Here is a 26,086-nt window from a genome sequence, read left to right on the forward strand (position 1 = left end):
CGGCGGAAGCAAAGTTGTACACCTAATAGTATTACTAACAAATATGTACTGTTAGATTCAAATCTAAGGCCATCAGTAAAAATTCTCAATTCATTGTGAAATAGTTCTAAAAGAAGTTAGATGAAGACTCTGTTTGGATTACCATAGCCTTGGCAAAGTGCCTAAATCCAGATTCCATTTTAGTTTAATATATGAAAAATCAAAAGATTAAGAAAAAGCTGGATGGATATCCCACATATATAATGATCTCTTGAATCTGCTAATTTCTTCATCTATCCATTATGAAGGAGACATTTCTTCTCGCTACTTTTTTATGAAATATCAAATACGTTAAATAATTGATTTTATTTATTATACGAATATGTTTTAATTGCACACATTTTAGGAGGAAGCAATCAGTAACCCTAATCTCAAAAGGGCGTTATCCCGAAAACTTTCAACATACACGATTGACAGAGGACTTTGGCAGGTCCATTGCCATTTTATATGCTTTGCATAACAAATTAATTTGTTATATAATTTAATTTGTGTATATAAATAAGTAAAAAGTTTGCGTCGTTTTTTCAAGAGATGTTTATAGGGGAAAAAATGACGAACTTTCTACGATATTTAATATATTTCACATAGATGTTTGAATAATATAGGATTTAATATAGAACCTTGTGGAAATCTTTTCTGTATTTATCACATAATACTTTTGAATTATAGAAATTTACAAATTTCGGAGATAGAAAATAATAAAAAAAACCATTTATACCCTATCAGAATTTTAAATCTATATGACTAAAAAGAATGGGCAATTCTATTGTCATAGGCCCTTTTGATATTAAAAAACAAAAAGCACTCAACAATTGTCCATTCACAAACGTTCTGTAAACTTTTACATTAATATGTGCTAGATGATCGTATAATCAACCCTTTCTAAATCTGAGATAATATTCTTCAATTCTATAAAAACGTTCAAATCTTTTGATTGTGAGTTTCTTAAACAGTTTACCTACACAAATAGTTGAGAGAGATTTGTCGAAGACCCCTACTATGAGGCTTAGGAGTGAATATTGAGATTCCAACTCTCTCCAAGATTCTGGGAATCTACCATGTTTAATTATCTGATTAAATAAAGACATGAGAATTTCAATAGCTACTTGAAGTATTGGGAGTATAAAAATAAGTTTCCGCCGTTTGCAAAAGACGGCGCCACTAATGAACTAGTTAAAATTGATGTAAAACGACATATCGTAAGATTGGATATCCGGCAACATCATAACCTTGAAATATTAGCGATTTTGTATCAGCATCATATACTTTTTTTGTACGAAAATGTCGAGTTTTGAGCCGAATAAGCGTCATTTGCGGGAACTTTTGATTTATTTCTTTAATTTGAAGAAATCTGTATCTGAGGCTCATAGAGATTGCTTGTAGAAGCATATGGTGATGCTGCCTTAAGTGAGAGAAGTCGTGAGTGGTTTCAAAAGTTTAAGAACGGTGAGTTTGACGTCGAAGACAAAGAACGTAGCGGAAGGCCGAAAGTGTACGAAGACGCGGAAGCATTATTAGATGAAGATTCGTGCCAAACGCAAAAAGAACTTGCACTTACATTAGGAGTGACTCAACAAACAATTTCATATCGTTTGAAATCATTGGAAATGATTCAAAAGCAAGGGAATTGGGTTCCATATGAACTGAAGCCGAGAAATGTTGAATATGAGCCTAGACATGGAAAAACTGTAAAAAGATCCGGAGCACTATTGTAATTTACATTGGCAGAGACTCTGGTACCGCTGCTATCATTCAAGATCAACAGAGAACAATTAGAAATGCACTCCACCAACGATCTGCCAGATTAATTATCCCTGATAGAGCCCCATATCATGATGGGCATTAAAATTGTCATATATTATTAAATTATATAAATCCACAAGTTTCAGTAATTCGTTAAAAAGTAATCCCCATTTTACTCGATTCATCAATACTCTAGGAGTACTCTACTTATACAACTCTTATATATTCTATTTATATAACGAGATCACAATTGATTTTTTTATTATTGATTGTCACCTGTGTAACAGAATCAAAATCACTCTTGCAATTAGAAATATTAATCCTAAATATAGGGGTCCAAGAGAACTTACAAAAAATCGCACCTTCTCTGTTATCCTCATATATAGATTATTGACTATTATTTCTAAATGTTGTAAAACTTCTGAGGTAATGACTCTAGGCTTAGTCAAGTTTCTTGAAGAATTATGATATCATAATTGTTTAAGTTACGTATAAAGTTAGAAAATTTATTTAATTTGGTTGTCAATCTTCTACAACAATTCCATTGAAAACAAGAAAATACAACTGATAAAGAAACTGAAGAAGTTATTTACAAACAAAATTTATCGCAAGTCTAGCTACATTAAGCAGCTTGATTTTTTTGGAGAGATTATCCTCCAACAAAGTACAATAGATTTGAATTAATGCAGACTCTTACAAAATACTTAAAAAGTGATCGGATCCATCCACAGTTATATTATTAGTTGACCATTCCAAGATTCATCTCGACTATTAACATCCTGCACTGAGGTCTCAAGAAGCAGTAGCTTCCTCATTCCAGATTTCCTATCCGAATCCATTAGTTTGCGTCCAGAAATGCGTGGATTAGAAAGTTCATCCTTGTAGGAGGATCGACGGTACTATCTCTCCCTCGAAGGATCACCAGGTTTCAACTTATCTCTCGAATGCAAAATCGACCTTCGTGATCCGTCCGATTACGAATGTCAAGGATTTCCGAGACAAAGTTAGACGGATTGAAGGAAATAACCATTTCATCTTCTTTTATTTCCCTAATTGCATAAGCTGAAGAAGGAAATACATTAAATACAATTATAACCACCAACTGCAGAATTTGTTGCGTAAAATTATTTTATACATACTAATGATAATTATATGAATTTGTTATTCAAACCTATTCTCTTGATATGTTTCGGCTTGTTCGAGTCCTCTTCAGAAATGCAATAAATCTAATTATAGATACGATTCGTCTTTTCAAAGTAGAACGTTTTTTGGTAAGCTGTTTCCCGAATAATTATAGCTGCTCATATGAAGATCGTATGGAGAATCTGGTTAAGCTGATTAATGCAAATTTAAGATAGTTCTTTCCTTTCAAATAATTAGAAGAATCAATAATACTTATTCTGATAAAAACTTACCGATCATGGACAGTTTTCAATCGGTTTAATAACGAATGTATACGATAAAAAGACTTAAAGTCAGTGTAATAATCAAATACATCAAATTAAATACAATAAATAAAATAAATTAATGAAAATGGTGTCAAAATTGTAAAATTATATAAGAAAATACTAGGTGTATAAGCTTAAATCCGCTGTTTGCTCCTAGGTGGCATTAGTGAGCGTACAAAGCTACCCTGGGCACACAACACACTTTTTTTTATGTGTTTGACATCTGTCAACATTAATCAGTGCACATCATCAGCAATTTCATACAACAACGTACATTTTTTCTTTCGTATTCATGTCTAGTTTTTTGCTAAAAAAAAAGCATATGCGGGAAGCTTTGCTTTTCTGTTTCAATTTGAAGAAATCGGCTGCCGAATCGTATCGAATGCTTGTGGAGGCCTATGGCGACAATGCTTTATCGGAAACAATGTGCAGAGATTTCGCCGGTTCAATGACGACAATTTTGACCTGAGTGACAAGAAGTGAAAATCGGCCCAGGAAGATTGAGGACTGTCAATTGCAGGCTGTTTTGGACGAGGACGATACCCAATCGCAAAAAATGCTTGCCGAGCAATTGAGTGTTTCTCAAGCAGCCATTTCCATGCGGCTACATGCCATGGGGAAGGTTCAAAAGATCGGAAAATGGGTGCCGCATGAATTGAACGATAGGCAGATGGAGCGACGCCAAAACACATGCCAAATTCTGCTTGCCAGACAAAAAAGAAAGTCGTTCCTGCATCGGATAACAGGCGATGAAAAGTGGATCTATTTTCAGAATCCTAAACGCAAGAAATCTTGGGTTGATCCCGCCCAACCATCAACATCTTCTTCAAGACCAAATCGCTTCGGAAGACGATGCTGTGCGTTTGGTCTACTACGAGCTATTAAAACCTGGTGAAACTGTTAATGCTCATCGCTACCAACAACTGATCAAATTGCACCATGCTCTGCGTGAAAAAAGGCCGCATTATCGGAAAAGACATGACAAGCTGATTTTCCTCCACGACAACGCACACGTCAACAATCCAAAACTACTTGGAGTCACTTAACTGGGAAGTGCTACCCCATCCCGCTTACTCACCAGACCTGGCACCTTCTGACTATTACCTGTTTTCGTCGATAAGCCACGCGCTGGCTGAGCGGCACTTCGATTCTTACGAAGACGTCTGAAAATGGCTTAATGAGTGATTTGCCTCGAAAGATGAGGAATTTTTTTGGCGTGGTATGCATAAATTGCCCGAAAGATGAGAAAAATGGATAGTTAGCGAGGGCAAGTACTTTAAATAAACTTGTTTTTGCTTCCTAGGAAAAAAAAATGTGTTTTTCTGCCAAAAATAGCGGATTTAAGCTTATACATCTGATATATTCTTAGTCAAAGGATGAAATAGATTATAATAAATTAAATAACTTATAATAAATTAAGTGAACATGATGACGGACAAACACTGACTGAATAAATGATGATATTGCAAAATCAAATACTGTTGATTATGTATGCTTTACGAAGACTTTCAATGTCTGTTTGTAGATTGAAACCATTTATTTGTTTTTGAATATTAAATTTTTCAAAAGGTTAAGCGTTTTCTATAAAAAAAGATTTTTCATCTAATATTTTAATATTTATAATATCTAATACTTTAAGTTGTCTCAATCAAAATTGTGATTAAACTGTATTCTATGATCGGTTATAACAGAACGAGCAAAAATATTCCAATTATATGGTTTCATTTATCCTTGTTTTTAATTGTCTGCTCGTTTGTCCAACATAGGAAGCATCACAATCTTTACAACTGATTTTATATATGACATTGTTTTTTGAGAGATGTAGAAAAGATTTTTATGAACTCTGATAATTTTTTTAAATTTACTCATACTATAGAATGAAATTTTGACGTCTTTATTTTTGAATAAAATTTTTTGGAAATTAATGGTACGGTAAATCACGTATTACTTTTTGAGTTCTGACAATTAGATTGATTTTCTATAACTGTTGTTTTTTTGGATAAGAACTTTTATGCATGTGTTAATTATATTGAAAATGATTTGCGTTGAATAAAGTCATTATGGTATATCTATTATAAATTTTAAATTTTTCTCATAGTATGTAGAATCAAATAATAAAAAAATCTACTAAGCCAATAATAGTGCCTATTTTTTAAGATATAGAATGGTTTGAACAAAAATTTAAATATCTACTCGAGAAGCTCGGTTTGTGATACCAGTCGAATATGAGGCTATTCTTTTTCTTGCTAATAGTGATATCCAAAAAATTCAGCACATCTCTTTCCATGATAAATTAATAAATATTTCTAATACTAGATTGCTTTAACTCTTTCCACTCTCGTCTACAATTTACTTTTTCTGTGTCAAATTCCAGCTTGAATAATCAATATTTCTATGGAAAATTCAATACTCAAATTTGTTGTCACGTAGTCTCAATTCCTGGAAAATCGAGCTCCCTCTTTTTTCTGACTCGCGAGCTCTACCGATTGGCGTCTATATAAACGCGGCGAAAATCGAGTCCCACGATCATTTTTGATTCAGCCGAATCTCTGTTCGGATCGAAATCTGTTGAAGAGCAAAAACTTTGGAATATCTTGTAAAATAATATAATTCTCAAGAAAAAAGTATGAATATCTTAGTTCTTTAACTCTGTTTTTCCTAATAGGTCCCCTCAAGAGACTGATCGCGCTTGTAGGAGCTGCTCAGCTCTTCCCCTTCTCTCGAACGATCATGCTTATTGAAGTTACTCAGTCTTTCCCTTCTCAGAATTGACCGCACTTGTAGAAGCTATTCAATTTTTTTGTTTAATTATTAACTTTCATTCAATTCATATTAATTGTTAATTTTTCATTTAAATAATTGCAACTCTAATTTTAACGGCCGCCACGGTAAGTAAAAATTGCTTCTCTATAGAATGAGGAGAGGTAATCGTGCAGGTAGGCGAATTGCAAGTCACTAGAATATATCAGAGGCTGAAGGTTATCAGAGAGTTCGATCCTTCTATCTTCTCGCAGGATTCCTCCGAGCCCGTGTCACCGCTTAGGACTCGGCTCTTTTCGCTGGAATACTTCGAACCCCCTCGCGCCGCGAGAATCATAACTTGGAAGTTTCCCGCGCCGCGCAAGGAGCTAACCCGAGCAACGCGTTGCGAGGACCAACACCACCGCACTTTGTCGCTGGAACACGCGACCTATGATCATCAGGCCCCTAAAGCCCCTAAAATACTGCGGCAACTCCCTCGAGTCGTCTCAAATGTCTCCGTAAATAATTGGACAATAACCTTCGTGCCGGCAGGGTACATTGTTAATAAAGATATAAATATAATATTTATTTTGCGTTATATTTATTTTTCTTTCAATCCACTCCTTTCTTCTTTCCTAAATGATAAGAAAAAGGCTAAAAGGATGAAAAGGCTCAGATCAATAGTAAATTCTCTCAGTAAATGAACGTAATTTTTGAACTAATTATTGTTCCAGTTTCCATTCCTGAGAAGTATCAATGCTAAAATCGAGTTTAACGAATCTTTTAAATTCTGAATAATTAATAATTAATTGTGTTCAAACAATTTGTATTGATTTATAAAAATATAAAATTCCAAAATGATTCAATAATGAGATTCAAATAATATTAATATTAATTTTTAATATTAATCCTATTTAATTTAATATTCTTAAGGAATTCTGTAGCATGCGATATGCCAGCGCTTGAAGTCTCACGATTTACCGCTCGGTTTGAGACTCGCTCCTACTCTGATTCTATCTCCCCTACTTTAATAAATAATCTCGCCATTCTCTCAATCCTAATCACGCTTACGTATCGCGCCATATTGTCTGTCTCTCCATTCCTAACCCGGCAGCGACGCTGCAAATATAACGCAATTTTTCTATCCTCGCGCAATTTTTCTATCCTCGCGCAATTTCAACTCCTGCGTATAAGAAAAAATAAAATGTTATACCGCCAGTCATAACAAACATGCCAAGATAATAGGTTTTTTAACATGTGCTCATCAAATCCTTAATACGCTTTTAATTGCTTCTTCTAGAAATCCTTCAATCTATTATTCATGCTCAATATTGATATTAGGTCTCAAAAATTTTCTTTAGTGCTTTTCGTCCGCGTGCAAAACGTAAGTCACGAAGTGGCGTCGTGACGTGGAAAGTTCCCATAGACTGCGTAGCAAGTCTGAATATCTTCGATGGAAAATAACTAATCCATCCTTGCAGTAACTTCAAAATAAAAATAATCGAAGCAATCCTGAATAAAAATATCAAATTATAAATAATTTGATTTTTATTCTTGATTCCGGACTAGCCAGAAATTCACTGAGTATTAAAGGAACACGTTGTCCGTTACGAATGAAACGCACCGTAATATATAAAGTATTAAAAAGGTTTGATAACTGTCTTCTGACCGAACTTTATTCAATGATGATACAGGCAAACTTATAGACTAAGTCGGCGTTGTGTTATTCGCAGCTTACGAGACCAGACTGAGTCGATCAGAACCAGAGAGATCTTCACTATGATAAAAGAGGTGGAGATTTCGATAAATTTTAACGTGACATTTTCAAATACCAAAAATATATGTGATGGAGAAGAAACTAAGATATGTGACTGATCGATGACTCACGAATCCGTTTAGGGATGATATTTGTAAGACTGAATATTTAAGACGGATCTTAATGGTAAATAATTAAAAAAAAGATAGACTAAAAATAATAGATAAAAGCAAATAAGAAAAGTAGCAGGAAACAAGATTTATCAGGAATGTTTAGGAAAAAACGTGTAGAAAAACTTTATGTTAACAAACGTGACGTGGCACGTAATTTTCCCCCTTAAATTGAAGATTTTTTTAGATTTAACAAAATTTATATTCTTATAATCCAAGAAAACTTAGATGATATGACAATATAGAGATTTAATGTAATGAAATATAGAATATGCAATGTTTTGGGATTATATAATACATAGAAAAGATTTAAATTGGATAAAATTAGAGATTTAAATTAATAATCTTAATAACATTAATAACATTAATAATGTTAGTAATATTGTACTAATCTTAATGATAAATGGACCTCCATACTACAATTACGTGTTGAGTTACCTTATATATATTATGCTAAATTTGTAAGTCGGCTATTACGTGAACGAGATCGCTGTATTTCGCTATTTCTTTCGAGTTGTTGAGTTTGATAATTTTGTGGAAGTTCGATAGTTTCCGTAGGTATCGTAGCGAAAGTAATCACTTGTCGCGAGTCATTTAGTGGTCGTGAATTACAAGTTTTAGCATTATTATTATTAGGTGTACAACTTCGCTTCCGCCGTTTTTTTCCGAAATTCGAGGCTTTATTATAAAAAACTGGTTATACATTTATGATTCAAAGTATTGTCCATCGCTGGCCATTTCGACCACCACTTACCGCTAAAGCCATCTATAGGAAAACGGCGGAAGCAAAGTTGTATACCTAATAAAACATTTATAAAAATATTGAACGCATCCTTCTTTTGATACACAGCAAAATTTAAGAATATCAATACATTTACCTATTAATGAACATTTTGCAGTTATGTATAAACTAATACTATATACAGGGTATCTCATAAGATGAGCCACATTGGGGGGGGGGGTGGAGAATGGATCAAAGGGAACAAAAATTCTTATACTATTTTGAGATACTCGCTATAGTTTTCGAATTAGAAAAGGAAATGTCTAAGCTAATATTAAGCCGCGCCGCGTGAATTCGTAGGACGGCCCACTCGAGCGGCAGCGGCGGCGGCGGCGCGCAGGAAGAGGGAAGTAGCGCTTCGTTGCTTAGCAGCTGGCATGGCGATTCTATGTGTTTCGCCGCATCGCGCCTACATTATCCAAAAATGTTATTTTAGCTTTTCCTTATACATTTCTTATCATTGTAAATCGCGTTATTTAGCACGATTAAATACGTTTTAACACAATTATAGATATGTTAAGCGATGTAATTAATTAGAGAATTACGCAAAGCGTAATCGCTGATCGTCGCGATACCTTTCCGCTTGCTTTATTATATTTATTATATTTATTATATTTATTATATTATATTTATTATATTTATTTCTATTTAATTACGCTTCGAGACACATTTCATCGCGTCGTTTTATGCTATATTTATTATCGGAGTTTTATTTTTTGACTTGTTATTGCATGTACATTGAAATTATAGTATAAGCTCGCATAGATAGTCGCTACATTGTAAATCCAGATATATTATTTCATGTACAATGACGCATTTGACTGAGGTTTTTTTTTTCACATGTTTCTTACCATTTAACAAGTTTAATGTATATCATTAGAAACGTTCTTAAATTTTATTAATCTTTAATGTTCACTGATGAATAACATTTAAATTTTTTGTCACTAAAAAGATTATTTATGTGTATGTTAATGAGATGTTTAAGTTTGTAATAACTGAAAACTGAAATGTATTGAAAAACACTAATTGAAAATTAAGTGTTTTACTTTTTTTAAATTAAACTATCCAACAAATTTAATGCCCATATTCATTACATTAAAAAAATCTGTAACTTACAAGGAAAGGGACCCAACTGCTGCTCTCCGATTAATGAGCAGTATGTTATAGATAATAAATAATTTTTTATAATAAAAGTATTTATTATGCTAAATAACGCGATTTATAATGATAAGAAATGTATAAGGAAAACTTCAGCTAAAATAACATTTATGAATAATGTAGTGATGTGGCGACACACATAGAATCGCCATGCCAAGCTGTGCTAGGCAACGAAGCGCTACTTCCCTCTCCCTGCGCGCCGCCGCCGCCGTTCGAGTGGGCCGTCCTACGAATTCGCAGCGCGGTTTAATCGCATATTGGCTTAGATTTTTCCTTTTCTAATTCGAAAACTATAGCGAGTATCTCAAAAGTATAAGAATTTTTTGTTCCCTTTGATCCATTCTCCATCCCCAATGTGACTCGTACCCATCTTATGAGACACCCTGTATGTGTGTGTGTATATATATATATATATATAATATATATATATATATAAGCCAGCAATAGTATATATTATATAATAAAATCATCCTATAATTCTATGATATAGAGTTTGAGTACGATGATGTTTGCTTAACTCTTCCATTTCTTTATAAATTTTCTAAATCGGAGCTGTTCTTAATATTAGATGTACAACTTTGCTTCCGCCGTTTTTTCCGAAATTCGAGGCTTTATTGTAAAAAACTGGTTATACATTTATGATTCAAAGTAATGTCCATCGCTAGCCACTACTTTCTCCCATTTTTCGAGTAGCGTACGAATCCCGCGTCGAAAAAACTGGTCATCTTTTGAGACTATCCACGAATCGATCCAATTTTTTACTTCTTCATAAGACCGGAAGTGCTGGTCAGCCAGGCCGTGTGCCATTGATCGAAACAAGTGATAGATAGAGGGAGCAACATCTGGAGAATACGGCGGGTGGGGTAGGACTTCCCATTTCAACGTTTCCAAGTATGTCTTGACCACTTTCGCAACATGGGGTCGAGCATTGTCATGCTGCAAAATCACTTTATCGTGTCTTTCGTTGTATTGCGGCCGTTTGTCTTTCAATGCTCGGCTTAAACGCATCAATTGCGTTCGATACCGATCGCCTGTGATTGTTTCAGACGGTTTTAACAGTTCATAATACACTACGCCGAGCTGGTCCCACCAAATACAGAGCATGACCTTGGACGTCAAAATCACCGTTCTTGAAGCGTTGAAACCACTCAAGACACGTTCTTTCACTAATAGCGGCCTCATCATAAGTATTTGAGAGCATTCGATGAGCCTCAGCCGCAGATTTCTTCATATTGAAGCAAAAAATTAAAATCTCCCGCAAATGACGAGAATTTGGCTCGTAAACTGACATTTTCAATCGAGAATAACTTTATGATGCAGACACAAATCGACTAATGTTTCTGTGGGGTTATATTGACAGATGCCCAAGTTTATTGTATGACGTCTATGATCTATTTATTTCGACCACCACTTACCGCTAAAGCCATCTATAGGAAAACGGCGGAAGCAAAGTTGTACACCTAATACATGCATATCTATTGTAAATTAGGGTATATTTTACCAATATTTAATAAGTGGATATCTGAGATATTTATATTACGTTCTTTAAGGTTTTTGCATAATTTACTGATATTAAGTTTAACATCAGGAATATAATTTTTTTCGTCAGTATTTATAGCGCTCGTAGTTTGACTGCGTAACAATTGTCAGAAATAGCATCACAATTCGCAGAAAGCCTAATCCAGTTGAATATAATTGTGTTAGTCGCAGCTTATTGTCATTACATAAAATATGAAGAGTCTCATAGTGAGGAACTGTGTATAATCAAGAATTCGTTTTTGAATTGTACCAAACAGTGTTATGAATTCTCATGACTCGAACATCGCATTCTTTTAATATGTGTTCTCTAATCTTGATTCTAATCTTGGCTGATTTTGACAATTTTGATTCGCAATAAATCGCTGAAACTTGATATAGTAAGTCTGTCTGTTTACAAATCATTATATTATTAATATCCACTTAGCTACATCGTATTTTGTTAAATGAATACAGCTATTTATCGGATCTAAGACCTAAATAAATATAAGTAGGATTTATGAATAAATGCCCCTCTTGCTCTGCTTGATTGATAATGGAATTACATGATATAATATAAAGTGTTTTGTTCTATTAAAGATATTTTAACAACATAAATCAAACGATGATTCTTATTATAAAATATGTTTATATCGCTAATATCGATTAAATTAGTAAATTGATCGGATTTCAAAGGTATAGATAATTGTTTGTTATTTATCACATAACGAGTTTCTTTTAAGTTATTGAATAATTCTGAGTGGTTTGGAATTAATCCTCGGCGTGCTTATAGAATTGCGTCAAAGTTTCTAATTCTATTCCATATTTAAGTATCATTTCTGAGCATTATATTAGATAAGAATTGATTAAGTTATTTAATTGAGTTTCAGTTAATTTTTGTTTATCTTTTAAGGCTGTGAAGTTGTCCTATTTGTTTCAAACTTATTATTTGTTTCAAAGGTATTCGAAAAATTATTTATTATTGCCTGAATAATACTTATTTGTTTTTATATAAATTTGTTATTTCGAATTATACACAAGATCTATTTGTTCATTATAATCAACATCGGAATTTAATATATCAAAAAGGATTTTCGCTATTTGACTAACAAAACGTTGATCAAGACGCCTCGCTTAAATCTCTGGTTATCAAATTTTTTAATATAACTTTATCGTTGGATCTACCTATCAAATCATTAATTATTTCTCTGTTAATTTTCAGACTTTTCAGTCTTTGGTTTAAACGTTCAATTCTTGCAATCCTGAATACAGTATATTATTTTTGTACTTACTATAACATAAAATCTTGATTTTATCTAAATAAGATTTTAATATTTTCTCTTTTTCTTCTAATGGAGTAAGAAATTAATATAATTTATAAATTTCCAATGATCTCTAAAAATATGTAAATCCGCTAAATTTTCAAAATACATTCTAACTAGACGCTCAAATGATTAATAAAGGTTTTTACTGATTCATTAATCATCCTGCAAAGGAAAATATGCATATTTTATGTTTATTAACATGTAAAAAAATTTAATTTCATAATTAACATCGTTTATTCAGTGTATTATTTTAAATGGATCGTTATACCGATCGGTTAGTTTTTTAGTTCTAATCGTTTTGTGTAATATTATATATTGACACATCTCCCGGATCCAAGTAAGTCCAATATCAAAGGTTTTTCGTACATTTGTCATAATATTCCTTTGAACCTTCCTTAGTTTTACGGAGATTTTCTTTTGCATGCCTTTTAAAATAGTCTGTCGAATAAATCCGCGAAGAATTCTCTACGTGTAATTCTCTGTCGGGGTTCGGAAAGTGTTGAGGGTAAACGTCTACGATCGAATATTAATTTATAAGGAGATATTTTTGTTCCCTCATGATATGACATATTATAAAAAAAATATAGCAGCGTCCAGAGACGAGTTCCAATTATCTTGCTGAGAATTAATAAAAGGCTTTAAATACTCAGTTAATACATGATGCGAGCGATCAAAAATCCGTTTGATTGTGGATAGTAAACGCTGGTTTTAACTAGTTTTATTTTGAAAATTCTAGCAATTTCTTTCATTATTTCTTCAGATATATTACTACCTTGATCAGAGAGCAACTCTGCAGGTGAACCAAAAGTATAAATGAATAATTTATTAATAATTATGTCAACAATTGTAATGCTAGTATCTAATAACAGATATGCTGTGCAAAATTTCGTCAGCTGATCCTGCGTAGTTAATATATATTTATTCCCGTTTCTTATTTCCGATAATGGTCTTATCAATTGCAACTTTTTGAAATGCTTCGTTTGGTGTATCCATAATTAATTGGAGCTTTCGTTTTTTCGCAAACTAATTTTCATTTTTGGCAATCATGACAAGCTTTGACAAAATTTTTAATATCCTGTTTCATGCCATCCCATACAACTTTGTACAACTTTGCTTCCGCCGTTTTCCTATAGATGGCTTTAGCGGTAAGTGGTGGTCGAAATAAATAGATCATAGACGTCATACAATAAACTTGGGCATCTGTCAACATAACCCCATAGAAACATTAGTCGATTTGTGTCTGCATCATAAAGTTATTCTCGATTGAAAATGTCAGTTTACGAGCCAAATTCTGGTCATTTGCAGGAGGTTTTAACTTTTTGCTTCAATATGAAGAAATTTACGGCTGAGGCTCATCGAATGCTCTCAAATACTTATGGTGAGGCCGCTATTAGTGAAAGAACGTGTCATGAGTGATTTTAACGTTTCAAGAACGGTGATTTTGACGTCGAAGACCGTCTTAACGATGGAAGAGAGAAGGTTTTCAAAGATGCAGAATTGGAGGCATTACTTGAGCAAGACTCGTGTCAAAATCAAGAAGAATTGGCACGATCATTGGGAGTGACTCAACAAGCCATTTCAAAACGCCTCAAAGCCATGGGAATGATTCAGAAGCAAAGAAATTGGGTGCCGTACGAATTGAAGCCGAGAAATGTTGAACGGCGTTTGTTTGCTTGTGAACAGCTGCTTGAAAGGCAAAGACGGAAGGGATTTCTGCATCGCATTGTGACTGGGGACGAAAAATGGGTTCATTACGATAATCCCAAGCGCAGAAAATCATGGGGAGTTCCTGGCCATGCTTCCACGTCGACGGCCAAACCAAATATTCACGGCTCCAAGGTCATGCTCTGTATTTGGTGGGACCAGCTCGGCGTAGTGTATTATGAACTGTTAAAACCGACTGAAACAATCACAGGCGATCAGTATCGAACGCAATTGATGCGTTTGAGTCGAGCATTGAAAGACAAACGGTTGCAATACAACGAGAGACATGATAAAGTGATTTTGCAGCATGACAATGCTCGACCTCATGTTGCGAAAGTGGTCAAGACATACTTGGAAACGTTGAAATGGGAAGTCCTACCTCACCCGCCATATTCTCCAGACGTTGCTCCCTCTGACTATCACTTGTTTCGATCAATGGCACACGGCCTGGCTGACCACTTCCGGTCTTATGAAGAAGTAAAAAATTGGATCGATTCGTGGATAGCCTCAAAAGATGACCAGGTTTTTCAACGCGGGATTCGTACGCTACCCGAAAGATGGGAGAAAGTAGTGACCAGCGATGGACAATACTTTGAATCATAAATGTATAACCAGTTTTTTACAATAAAGCCTCGAATTTCGGAAAAAAAAACGGCGGAAGTTGTACAACTAATATTGTTGAATATGTTTTAAAATTTTAATATCTTTATGACCGCCGATTTTTTAATTATGTAATTCTTTAAGGATGTCTTTTGTATCTGGATGGATTAATTTCGTTAAGTATAGACCCTAATAAAAATACTTATATTGGTGTATCTTTAAATACATATATACTTAATCATTTGAATTATTCTTAGTTTATTAATATTTCCTATGGGTGTTATTGATATTATCTTTTGATTGTGTGAAATAGCATATATTCTTTTAATTTAATTAAACATTTAATTAAATAGCGTTTCTAAATTTATGGGTATTTGATTATTTTTTCGCGTGACAAGGTTTATTTCGGTTAAATAATTTTTCTTTATTATATTAATATTTCCTGGCGTCGTAAGTGTTAAATTTTCTACTTTATTTTCCTCTACTTTATTTTTTGATAAAGTATTTAATTTTAGGAAAGGAACTTGTCTCTATTACAAGTAATCCTTTGATTTTGCCCGAAATTATATTTTGTGTTTTCCATAACGAATCATTCAATGCATGCTGCAAAAATAAACTGTAACTAAGAACTTCATCATTGCTGAAGCTTTTGCTTGTAAAACTGATATTTGTGGTATTCTAGAAAGAGCATCCGCATTAATATTGTTTTCCTTCTTTATACAAGACTTTATAATCATACTCTTTTAATTTTAATCGCCATCGCATTAACTGAGATGATCTTTAACGTTAAAAAGCCAGATTAGTGGTTTATGATCAGGTTTATAATTATTTTGAATCTTTTTACCGTATACGTACGTATTGAAAATGTTTTGTTGCCCATACGATAGCCTAGAGTTCTTTCTCCGTAGTCTCATAATTACGTTCCACCTTATTAAGTTCGGAAAGCATAAGCAATAATAAGAAGATCATCCCCTATTTCCCCTTGTATAAAATCACGCCGATTCCTTTGTCACTAGCATAGTTAAAATAAATTCCTTATTGAAATCTGGATATTGCAAAATAGTTCATTTAATAACATTTATTTAATTTTCTCGAAATTTATTTGTTGTCCTGTCTTGAAATTTATTTGTTTATTTGTTGTATTTCCCATTTGAATAGTATGTTTTTCTTAAAAAGTGATGTAAATGATTGAGTAATCGAACTAAAATCTTTAATAAAACACGGTAATAATCTACAAGACCCAAAAATTACTTAAGCTCTTTATGATTCTTTGGAACCGGATACTGTTTTACTGCTGTACTTTTTCTGGATTAGATCTTACTCCTTTGTTTGAAATTATATAACTTAAGTAAAGGATCGAATTTTATTCAATAATGATACAGGCAAGCTTATAGACTAAGTTGGAGATATGTTATTCGTAGCTTATGAGAACAGACTGACTCGATCAGAACCAGAGGGATCTTCATTATGATAAAAGAGATGAAGATTTCGATAAATTTTAACCAATAACTTGTCATTTTTGAATACGAGAAATATACATGATGGGGATGAAAGAATCCGAGATATGTAACTATCGATGATTCACGAATCCGAATTTAGGGATGAGTCATAAGATATCTAAGACTGAATATTTGAGACGGGTCTTAAGGGTAGATAAAAAAAAGATAACAATAGGATTAATAACAAATAAGACAGAAGTAAACAAGATTTATCAGGAATGTTTAGAAAAAAATGTGTAGAAAAATTATGTTAAAAACGTGACGTTAACAAAAATGACGTGGTACGTAAACATGTCTCGTTGCCAGTTGAGAACGAAATCCTTTATAAAGTTTTCATAATTTGTATTACAAAATTTGTAAAAATGCTTTTGGCAAAAATGATGGATAACATAAATTCATTATAAGTTATTTTTTAAACATCTGGCTGCTCTGCCGGAATTGAAAATACTGAAATATAAAACAGATGAATAAAACTGCTATAGTCAGAATTATAATTGCTCGTCTTTCATCATTACAGCTGCTTGTTACTTCGCTATGCCAGCCAAAATTCTCTGGACGAGAGTTCGCAGAAGCATGTTCCTCGTGAGAATGGGAAGGATAAACCACCATATAGGAATCATCATCACACGAATAGAGCTTTTGATGTCATCAACGAGATGAGAAAGTATATATTTTCGTTACCTTTGTTAGGTATTGAAGTAATTTGACATATATCTTTGTATAACTAAACCTTATGTGTATGCGTGTACGTGCGTGTGTTCAGATATACTATTCTTTCATTTCTTTAAAAAATATATTTATATTATCTTTTAGACACATATTGTTATATACGTATTACTGTGTTACCAAAAATTTATAAAATAGATTTTATAAGTATTTAAAATTATAAGATAAATATGGATAAATATGGATTTAAATAATATGCTATGATTTTTAGGAAAAATTTACTCTGCGATGTCATCTTAGTAGCGGATGGTGGTATGGAAGTACCGGCTCACAAAATGGTTCTCGCTGCATGCAGTCCTTACTTTTACGCCATGTTTACAAGTTTTGAGGAACGTGATCAACAAAGAATAACGTTGCAAGGCGTGGATTATTCGGCATTAGAATTATTAGTAGATTATGTTTACTCTGCAGAAGTCCACGTTACAGAGGATAACGTACAGGTACTTCTACCTGCTGCAAACTTGTTACAACTAACGGATGTACGAGATGCCTGTTGCGATTTCTTACAAGCTCAATTACATCCGTCTAATTGTCTCGGTATTAGAGCGTTTGCAGATCTGCATGGGTGCCTCGAGTTGTTGACGCACGCAGACAGTTACATCGAACAGCATTTTTCGTAAGTCGCATCTCAAATTCTGATCCTCTTAGTTAAATTGTATATTATACGATTGTATTAATTGTCTCAATATCGATTGCAGAGAAGTGGTTGACGCAGAAGAATTTTTAACATTGGAACCTGAACAAGTAGCTAAACTTATCTGTAGCGATCGTTTAATGGTGCCTTCTGAAGAAAAAGTATTTGAATGTGTTATTTCATGGGTACACCACGACCTCGAAAAGAGACAAAATGATTTGGCATTGTTAATGGAGCACGTGCGCTTGCCTTTGCTTTCTCAAGAATATTTAGTGCAACGTGTGGAAGAGGAACCGCTTCTCAAAGCTAATTTACAATGTAAGTTTACTATTATGATGTGCATGTTAAAAGAAGAGATATATATATCCCTTAATTTCCACAGGTAAGGATTTTTTGATCGAAGCCTTAAAATATCATTTACTGAAGGGTGAGCAAAAGTCATTATTCAAAACACCGCGTACCAAACCAAGACAACCGAGAGGATTACCTAAAGTATTACTCGTTGTTGGTGGCCAAGCTCCAAAGGCGATCAGGAGCGTTGAATGTTATGACTTTAAAGAGGAAAGGTGGTATCAAGTTTCTGAATTACCAACACGACGTTGCAGAGCTGGTAAATAGCATCATTTGAATTATGATGATAGAATTGTTCTTTTATTTTATTTTTGTAAAGTAAAAAATTATATCAGAGTTGTTCAAAGTCGGAGGCTTTTGGCCTGAAATCGAAATATTCCATTCAATTTCATGCAAAAATAATGGATTTCTTTTTACTACACCTAATATGTCGGTATTCACTCTCATTATCATTTCTATTCTTTACTTCACTGCTATTTTGTTGTAGCACACAATGCTCAATCTCAGGGACGAAACTAATCTGAAATCGTTAAAAGTTTTTGACCTGTGTCTTTCACTATGTTTAAAAGTATTCTCTTCTGTTACTCTAATATTATAATATATTATTATTCATAATACATTTAACTATAAAAATATGAATAATAGATTAGAAAAACTTTTAACGATTTCAAACTAGTTTCTGAGCCTAAGCCATCGCGCGTTGCAACAAAACAGCAATGAAGTAAGAAATAAGAATAGGTGTGAATATCGATACATTTCGATTTCAAGCCAAAAAATCTTGACCTTGGACAGCTCTGGATTATACTATATTGGATTATAGGACTCTGTGTTCTTGGCGGACGCGTATACGCTGTTGGTGGATTTAACGGATCATTAAGAGTACGAACAGTTGATATTTATGATGCTGCAGCGGATCAATGGTCACCTTGTCCCGAGATGGAGGCGAGGAGATCGACACTCGGTGTAGCCGTACTCGGCAATTGCGTTTACGCTGTACGTTATTATATCTTCTTGTTTGTGTCGCATGTTATTTATTAAATTGTAAATCATATTTAAAATTTAATCGATATTTTACATACATAGGTTGGTGGCTTCGATGGTTCGACAGGATTAAATTCGGCTGAAGTTTATGATCCACGGACTCGCGAATGGAGACCAGTAGCACGAATGTCAACACGGCGTAGTAGCGTAGGAGTCGGTGTTGTCAAAGGATTGCTTTATGCCGTAAGTTTATATCAAATATTACTTCGAAGATGTCATCTATATTACATGTTTAATATAGAGACATTTTGCAATTAGGTTGGTGGCTACGATGGAGAATCTCGTCAATGTCTTTCTAGTGTTGAGTGTTATAATCCGGAGAAGGATCAATGGAAACCTGTACCTGAAATGTCTGCACGTCGCAGTGGTGCAGGTGTTGGTGTCCTGGATGGTGTTTTATACGCGGTAGGAGGTCACGATGGTCCACTAGTACGAAAAAGCGTAGAAGCATTTAATCCGGAGACAAATCAATGGACTCCTGTCAGTGACATGGCATTATGTCGACGTAACGCCGGTAGGCAATTAATATTTTCTTACATATAAGATGTCTGAGATTACTCGAACACCTTTTTAAAATGAGGAAAAAATGTTTTTTATAAAAAGAATATTAAAAATATTGTTATAAGCAAATTAGGTACGCTCTATCGAACAATGATATTTTTAATTTCTGGTTCCAATCAAAAATTGACTATTTAAATCAGATATTCAATTTTTAAATATTTTTTTATTACAGATTTAGATTACACGCAAACATAAGAAACTTTCGTGGAACATTTTTTTTAAATATGCTTCTATTGATTTAGAAATGATTTGGAGAGCAAGTGCGATTCGTGTCGCATACTTCAACATGCTTCAACATGTTCCTACCATAGCTTCTACTCATTCTAACAAGTGCATTTGAGTGAATAGCAGCTACGGTTGGAAATAGAAACATATTGGAGCAACCAAATAAATCTCGCGAATAAATGCAACGCGAACAAATTTAGTTGGAATTACATATCTAAGCACAATCAGAGGAACATTTTCTAGTAAGACAGAAAAATCTATCTCTCTCTCTAAAAATATAGCTATATCAATACTTTATCACAGTTTAGATTTTCTTTAAAGAAAAAGATTATAGATTTTCTTTAAAGAAAATCTATAACGATCTAACTTCAATAATACTGCCAAACTTTCCAAATATAATGATCAATTTATTTTAACCAATGAGGATTAATTCATGGCTAATAATGACAATTTCAAATATTAATAAATTCATCACGTTTAAATGTATATCCATCAGAAAATAAAATTTTTAAGTGGAAATAAGTTGTTGTGTTATGCAGTTACAAAATATTAATTTGTCCAAAATCATATTTTATATTTGCTGAATAGTCTGAGGGTGAAACTTGTTTTCTATTCATATGCACTATATAATATCACAACTAACTAGGGCCCATATTCTTTATATCTACTGATACTTGTTGGTATCCCGTTAAGTAGAGACAGCCAATAAAAACTGCCTTTTTTTTTAGGATAGTTGGCTATTGTTAGTTATCGACAACTATCGATGGACGTATAACTGATATTTGATTTTTGCGCGGAATAACTCGGTTTCTTGCGATCGATTAAAATGCAAAAGAAGTTCGCGCGGGAGATAAGATGCAAATAAAAAAAAAGAGCAATGTCGTTTACAATAAAATAAAGAAGTCTTTATTGTAGTTATGAAGTAATATATTGATAATATATAGAGGTAATATGTAGATTGAATACAAAAGTTACGATATTGGCCAGAATATTAGACAGGAATGTTACCGTAGGCTCGAATGTATGTGTACGTGTGTGTGCGTGTGCGCGCGCCGTAATAAAAATTGTGTGAATATATAGGATGTCTCATGTAACTGTGATTTTTCCGATACTTCCGATGATGTGACAAAATTATTTTTAATAAAAGTTAGTTTTCAATCGACTACAAATTGCAATATTAAAAATGCAAAGTATTCTTTTTTAAGAGAAAAGTCAAGTCACCTTAATTTTTTTTAATGACAAGACATATTTTTTACTTCATAATATTGCAACTGATGTCAAGACGAGTTCAATGACCTGCTATGACCTTGAAATCAAATGTGTTAAATCAATAAACAGAAACATTTTCGTGAAAAATTATTTTATTTGTATTAAATTTCGTATGAATATATTCTACAGTAGTAGTAGTTTTTGTATTAGCTGCATATCAACTTTCTCATTATAGAAATACATTTCCGATAAATTGAGACTACGATTTGCTCTAATGTCAAACTAAGAAAGAACAAATATAAATAAGGTCATAACGCGCAAATATGCTACAAGTACTACAAGTTGTGTTGACATTTTTTCTACGTTTACATATATTGGGAGTACAAATTAGTTCGGTCCGTTTCCCTAAAGATTGCTTCAGCTGTTGTGAATGGTTCATAGTGACAGCTGATTTTGACGGTTTCAGAGAGGTTAAACTTGCTGTTTGCTAATAATATTCAGTTTATATCACTTTGAGTTTCATATAAAAACCTTGATTTTTACTGTATTTCTCGAATTTTGTGTTAACCAAGCAGCATTTACGGGAGGTTTTGAGTTTCTGCTTTGATTGGAAGAAAAGTGCGGCTGAAGCCCATCGAATGTTTATCGAAGTTTATGCTGACACTGCTCCAATTGATAAATCATGTAGGGAATGGTTTCGACGTTTCAAGGATGAAGATTTCAGTTCGTTGAAGACAAGTCTCGCTCTGGACAGCCAAAAAAATTCGAAGACAAAGAATTAGAGGCATTACTCGAAGAAGATCAGAGTCAAACGCAAAAGGAGCTTGTAGAATCATTAAAGGTAACTCAATAAGCCGTTTCTGCACGATTGAGAGCTGTGGGAATGATTCAAAAACAAGGAAATTGGATGCCTTACGAACTGAAACCGAGGGACGTTGAAAAGTCGATTTTTCACTTGCTAACAGCTGATTCAAAGACAACAGAGAAAAGATTTTTTGCATCAGATTGTGACTGGAGATGAGAAGTGGATATTCTACGACAACCCCAAGAAGAAAAAATACTACGCTAAGCCCGGTCATCGACCTCAACATCAACACCACGGCCGAACATTCATGGTTCGAAGATCATGCTCTGTATCTAGTGGGAAAAAGGGTCTTGTTTACTATGAGCTGCTGAAACCTGGCGATTCCATTACGGGCGATCGGTATCGGCTACAATTGATTGATCGTTTGAGCCGTGCATTGCGAGAAAAACGGTCGGAATACGAGCAAAGATAAATGATAAATTATTTTTCTTCATGACAACGCCTCATGTCGCTAAAGTCGTAAAAAAAATATTTGGAAACGCTCAAATGGGATGTTTTACTGCATCCGCCGTATTCTCCGGATATTGCTCCTTCTGATTACTGATTGTTTGTTGTGAAGGATGCAGCACGATTTGACAAGTCACCGATTCACTTCTTTCGCAGAAATCGAAAATTGGCTCCAAAATTGAATAGCTTCCAAAGACGAGTCATTTTTTCGAGATGGAATTCGAAAATTGCCTGAGAGATGGGAAAAAGTAGTAGGCAGCGATGGACAATACTTTAATTGATCTGTTCATTTTGTTTTGAAATAAATGCACAAAAAAACGGACCGAACTTGTTGACCGAATTTGTATTCCCAATAAATGTAATAAATTGTGAACTATAATACATTCGGGAATATCACGAATTCAGAAATGTTACGTCGGTTTTTCAATTTATCTATAAGTACATTTTTTCTGAACAATGTAATAAAAAAATGTAAATTTTAATACAAAATAATTTTTTGAAAATGTTTCCGTTCATTGATCTCACGATCTGACTTTGAGGTCATCTCAAGATCATAGCAGATCATTGAATTCATTTTGATATTAGTTACAATATTATGAAGTAAATAATACGTAGTGTCATTTAAAAAATATAAAAACAAAGGGCTAATGAGAGTTTTATGCGCAGTTGTTAATGCGAAAATAAGAATCGTTTATTGTCGAAAAATTATAATAATTAATTACACATAGACATTTCGGCTTGCTTTCATCAGTAGCCATTATCAGTACATTCATTGTCTGAACATATTATATGTTATAAATCTCTCACTTTTTCATGGCGAGACGGCAAAGTGACAACTCAATTCTAAATCTTATTCTATTGGCAATGGTTGACAATTCCAGTAGTAATGAATAACAAATTAAAATCTGTACAGATATCAAAAACGTTACCACTATTTTTTATAAAGAAAAATTAATGCACTCACTCATATAGCCATGAAAGACGTGAACACAAAAAAAAATAAAGTCAAAAGATCCGCAAATTGTTCATATTGTACAATATAATATAATATAAATATAAATTCGCTACAAACGTTCCGATTATTGTGATGTTCAATATCGTTATCATTCAAGTGAGTCAAAAAATAATAGTATAAAACTGATAAGTAAAAACTGATAAATAAAACGGACGATATTACCAACAGACACACATCAGACACACATCAGACTGTTACTTAAAGATAATAAATCTTAAATAAATAAAAACAAAAATGGCAGTTTAAATCAGTGTAAATTATTGAGGATCGAGATGTATGAGTGATGTAAAAACTCGGTGTCAGATTGCAAATTAAGACTGTTTTTTTTGCAACTGAATAACATTTCTGAGATACGTCGTTTATATAAAAACTGTTTCTGATCAATAATTTCTGTGCCTTCCCAAGCGAATGGTTGAGATCCAATCTGTGTTTGGTAATAACAGAATGATTACTCGTATTCCTTCGGGTATCGTTATAATGTTCCGAGATTCTCGTTTTTAAAGTCCCGACATAGAAGGCATCGCAATCCTTGCTATATCTTGTACACTACGTTCTTTTTTGCTTTATTAGGTAAAGAAGCCTTATGTGTTTTAAAAGCAGCTTTGAGCTTGTTTAGGCTAAAAAATGCAAAGTCAACATCAAGATCTTTAATTATCTCTCTGAATTTGTATTCTCCGAAACAAATGAAATCGTAAATCTCTTAATAATGTCTTCATCAGAAGTATCATTCGTGTTTTGTTTTAAAGTTTTGTTACTCAATAAAGATTTTAGGTGCTCATTAATTGTGTTAAAAATAAAATAATCGGATAGTCATTATTTAAAAGTGTCAATGACAAAGGTCAGGTTCTTTTTGTGATATTTGAGATAACGAAGGGCTCTATTAACTATTCTTATGATCGTATCTCTCTTTTGCGAAACAGGATGCTCAGAAAAGAAATTCAGATACCTATCAGAAAAAGTAAGCTTATGATACCAATCATATTCAAGAGTGTTGTTATTTTTGATAATAGTGATATCTAAATAATTTATTCTGTTCTCATCAATTTCAATCGTATAAAACTGTAATCGAGGATGAAATGAATTGAAAATTTGTAATATTTCTGAAATTTTTTTCAGATGGAGCTCCCATTGTCGTCTATGTACCCAGCAAATGAGAATGGATTAAAATGGATTAAAATTTTTTTCCGAATGCGTATTTTAAATAGCGAATACTTTTTTTTTTTTTGATTTAATTGGATTCAATTGGATTCAATTGGATGCAATTGGATTGACTGCATTTCCTATTCAAAATTTTGAATTGAATAGTATTCAAAATGCACAGAAAAAGCTAATATTATTTTTAAATTGGCATAGAGATATGCTCCGTGCAATTTTTATAAATGAAAAAAGTTCCTATAAAAAATTCCTATAAAAATGCATTCAGGATTGAAAAGCATTCATTTTAATATTCGTGAATCAATATATTTCAATTCATTTCAATCCATTCTCGTTTGCTGGGTAGCAAACGTAAAAGGGAATATGGAAGGTTAAAGTATTTAATGCCTTTATTACATTAAAAAAATTTTTAATGAGCTTTTAATGAATTTTTCCTAAAAAAGAATATTTTGCAAATTTTTAGTATTGTAATTTATAGTCGATTGAAAACTGACTAACTTTTATTTAAAATAATTTTTGTCATCGAAAGTGCCGGAAAAATCGTGATCACAGTTACATGGAACACTCTGTATGTGTACCATATGTCTCTATCTGGCTCAGTATTACAGACGAGTTTTTCAATACACAGTGTTCGCGAGTCATGCACGGAAATATCCCCTGGCTATTGCTGGTATAGCAGGAGCGGTATGAGAATGCTCGAATGACAGAGTATTCTGTACCACCTTTTCTCGCTACTGAATCGGTTTTCTCCGGCTGCGGAGCACAATACTGCTTTGTTAATAATTTGCTGTTTATATACGGATTGTTGCTCCCGCTCGATTTGTTCCATCAATACTCAGTAATTTACATCGATCGACATTACAAGCGACAGAGATGTCGATGGCGGTACTCGATAATATTTGGAACTCCTCGATGGAAGCAACGGTTATTTGCTATTACATTTATGGAATATACTTTGTTTCTTAAAAAAATTGCGGGCGCATCGCGTCCTCATCACTGCGACTACTGTGACATCTGACTGGATGTAATATCGAGAACGATACGATTAGAGGAGCGCATCATTAGACGTGTACAGAATATAGGCCCAAAATATTTTTTTTAACACTTTAAAGAAGGATCATGAGGATTTAATTTTGCTGAAGAATTTTTTCGCTGCTCTTTCATCCCAATTTCAATTAACTCTTCGTTACTAACGGAAACTATTAGATGTACAACTTTCCGCCGTTTTTTTTCCGAAATTCGAGGCTTTATTGTAAAAAACTGGTTATACATTTATGATTCAAAGTATTGTCCAGCGCTGGCCACTACTTTCTCCCATCTTTCGGGTAGCGTACGAATCCCGCGTCGAAAAAACTGGTCATCTTTTGAGGCTATCCA

General features: G+C 33.4%; 1 protein-coding gene across 1 annotated transcript in view; it reads left to right on the top strand.

The window, feature by feature from the left end:
• LOC105622243 (ring canal kelch homolog) overlaps positions 1–26,086 on the top strand; it is a 66,056-nt gene that overhangs the window by 34,019 nt on the left and 5,951 nt on the right. The window contains exons 2-8 of the mRNA XM_012203666.1: positions 16,998–17,144; positions 17,418–17,822; positions 17,905–18,158; positions 18,223–18,450; positions 19,012–19,184; positions 19,275–19,415; positions 19,491–19,746. Coding sequence (XP_012059056.1) covers positions 16,998–17,144; positions 17,418–17,822; positions 17,905–18,158; positions 18,223–18,450; positions 19,012–19,184; positions 19,275–19,415; positions 19,491–19,746 — 1,604 coding nt within the window. The remainder of the gene's footprint in view (positions 1–16,997; positions 17,145–17,417; positions 17,823–17,904; positions 18,159–18,222; positions 18,451–19,011; positions 19,185–19,274; positions 19,416–19,490; positions 19,747–26,086) is intronic.

The sequence above is a fragment of the Atta cephalotes genome (genome assembly GCF_000143395.1).
Source record: "Atta cephalotes unplaced genomic scaffold scaffold00042, whole genome shotgun sequence".
In the NCBI taxonomy this organism is placed as follows: domain Eukaryota; kingdom Metazoa; phylum Arthropoda; class Insecta; order Hymenoptera; family Formicidae; genus Atta; species Atta cephalotes.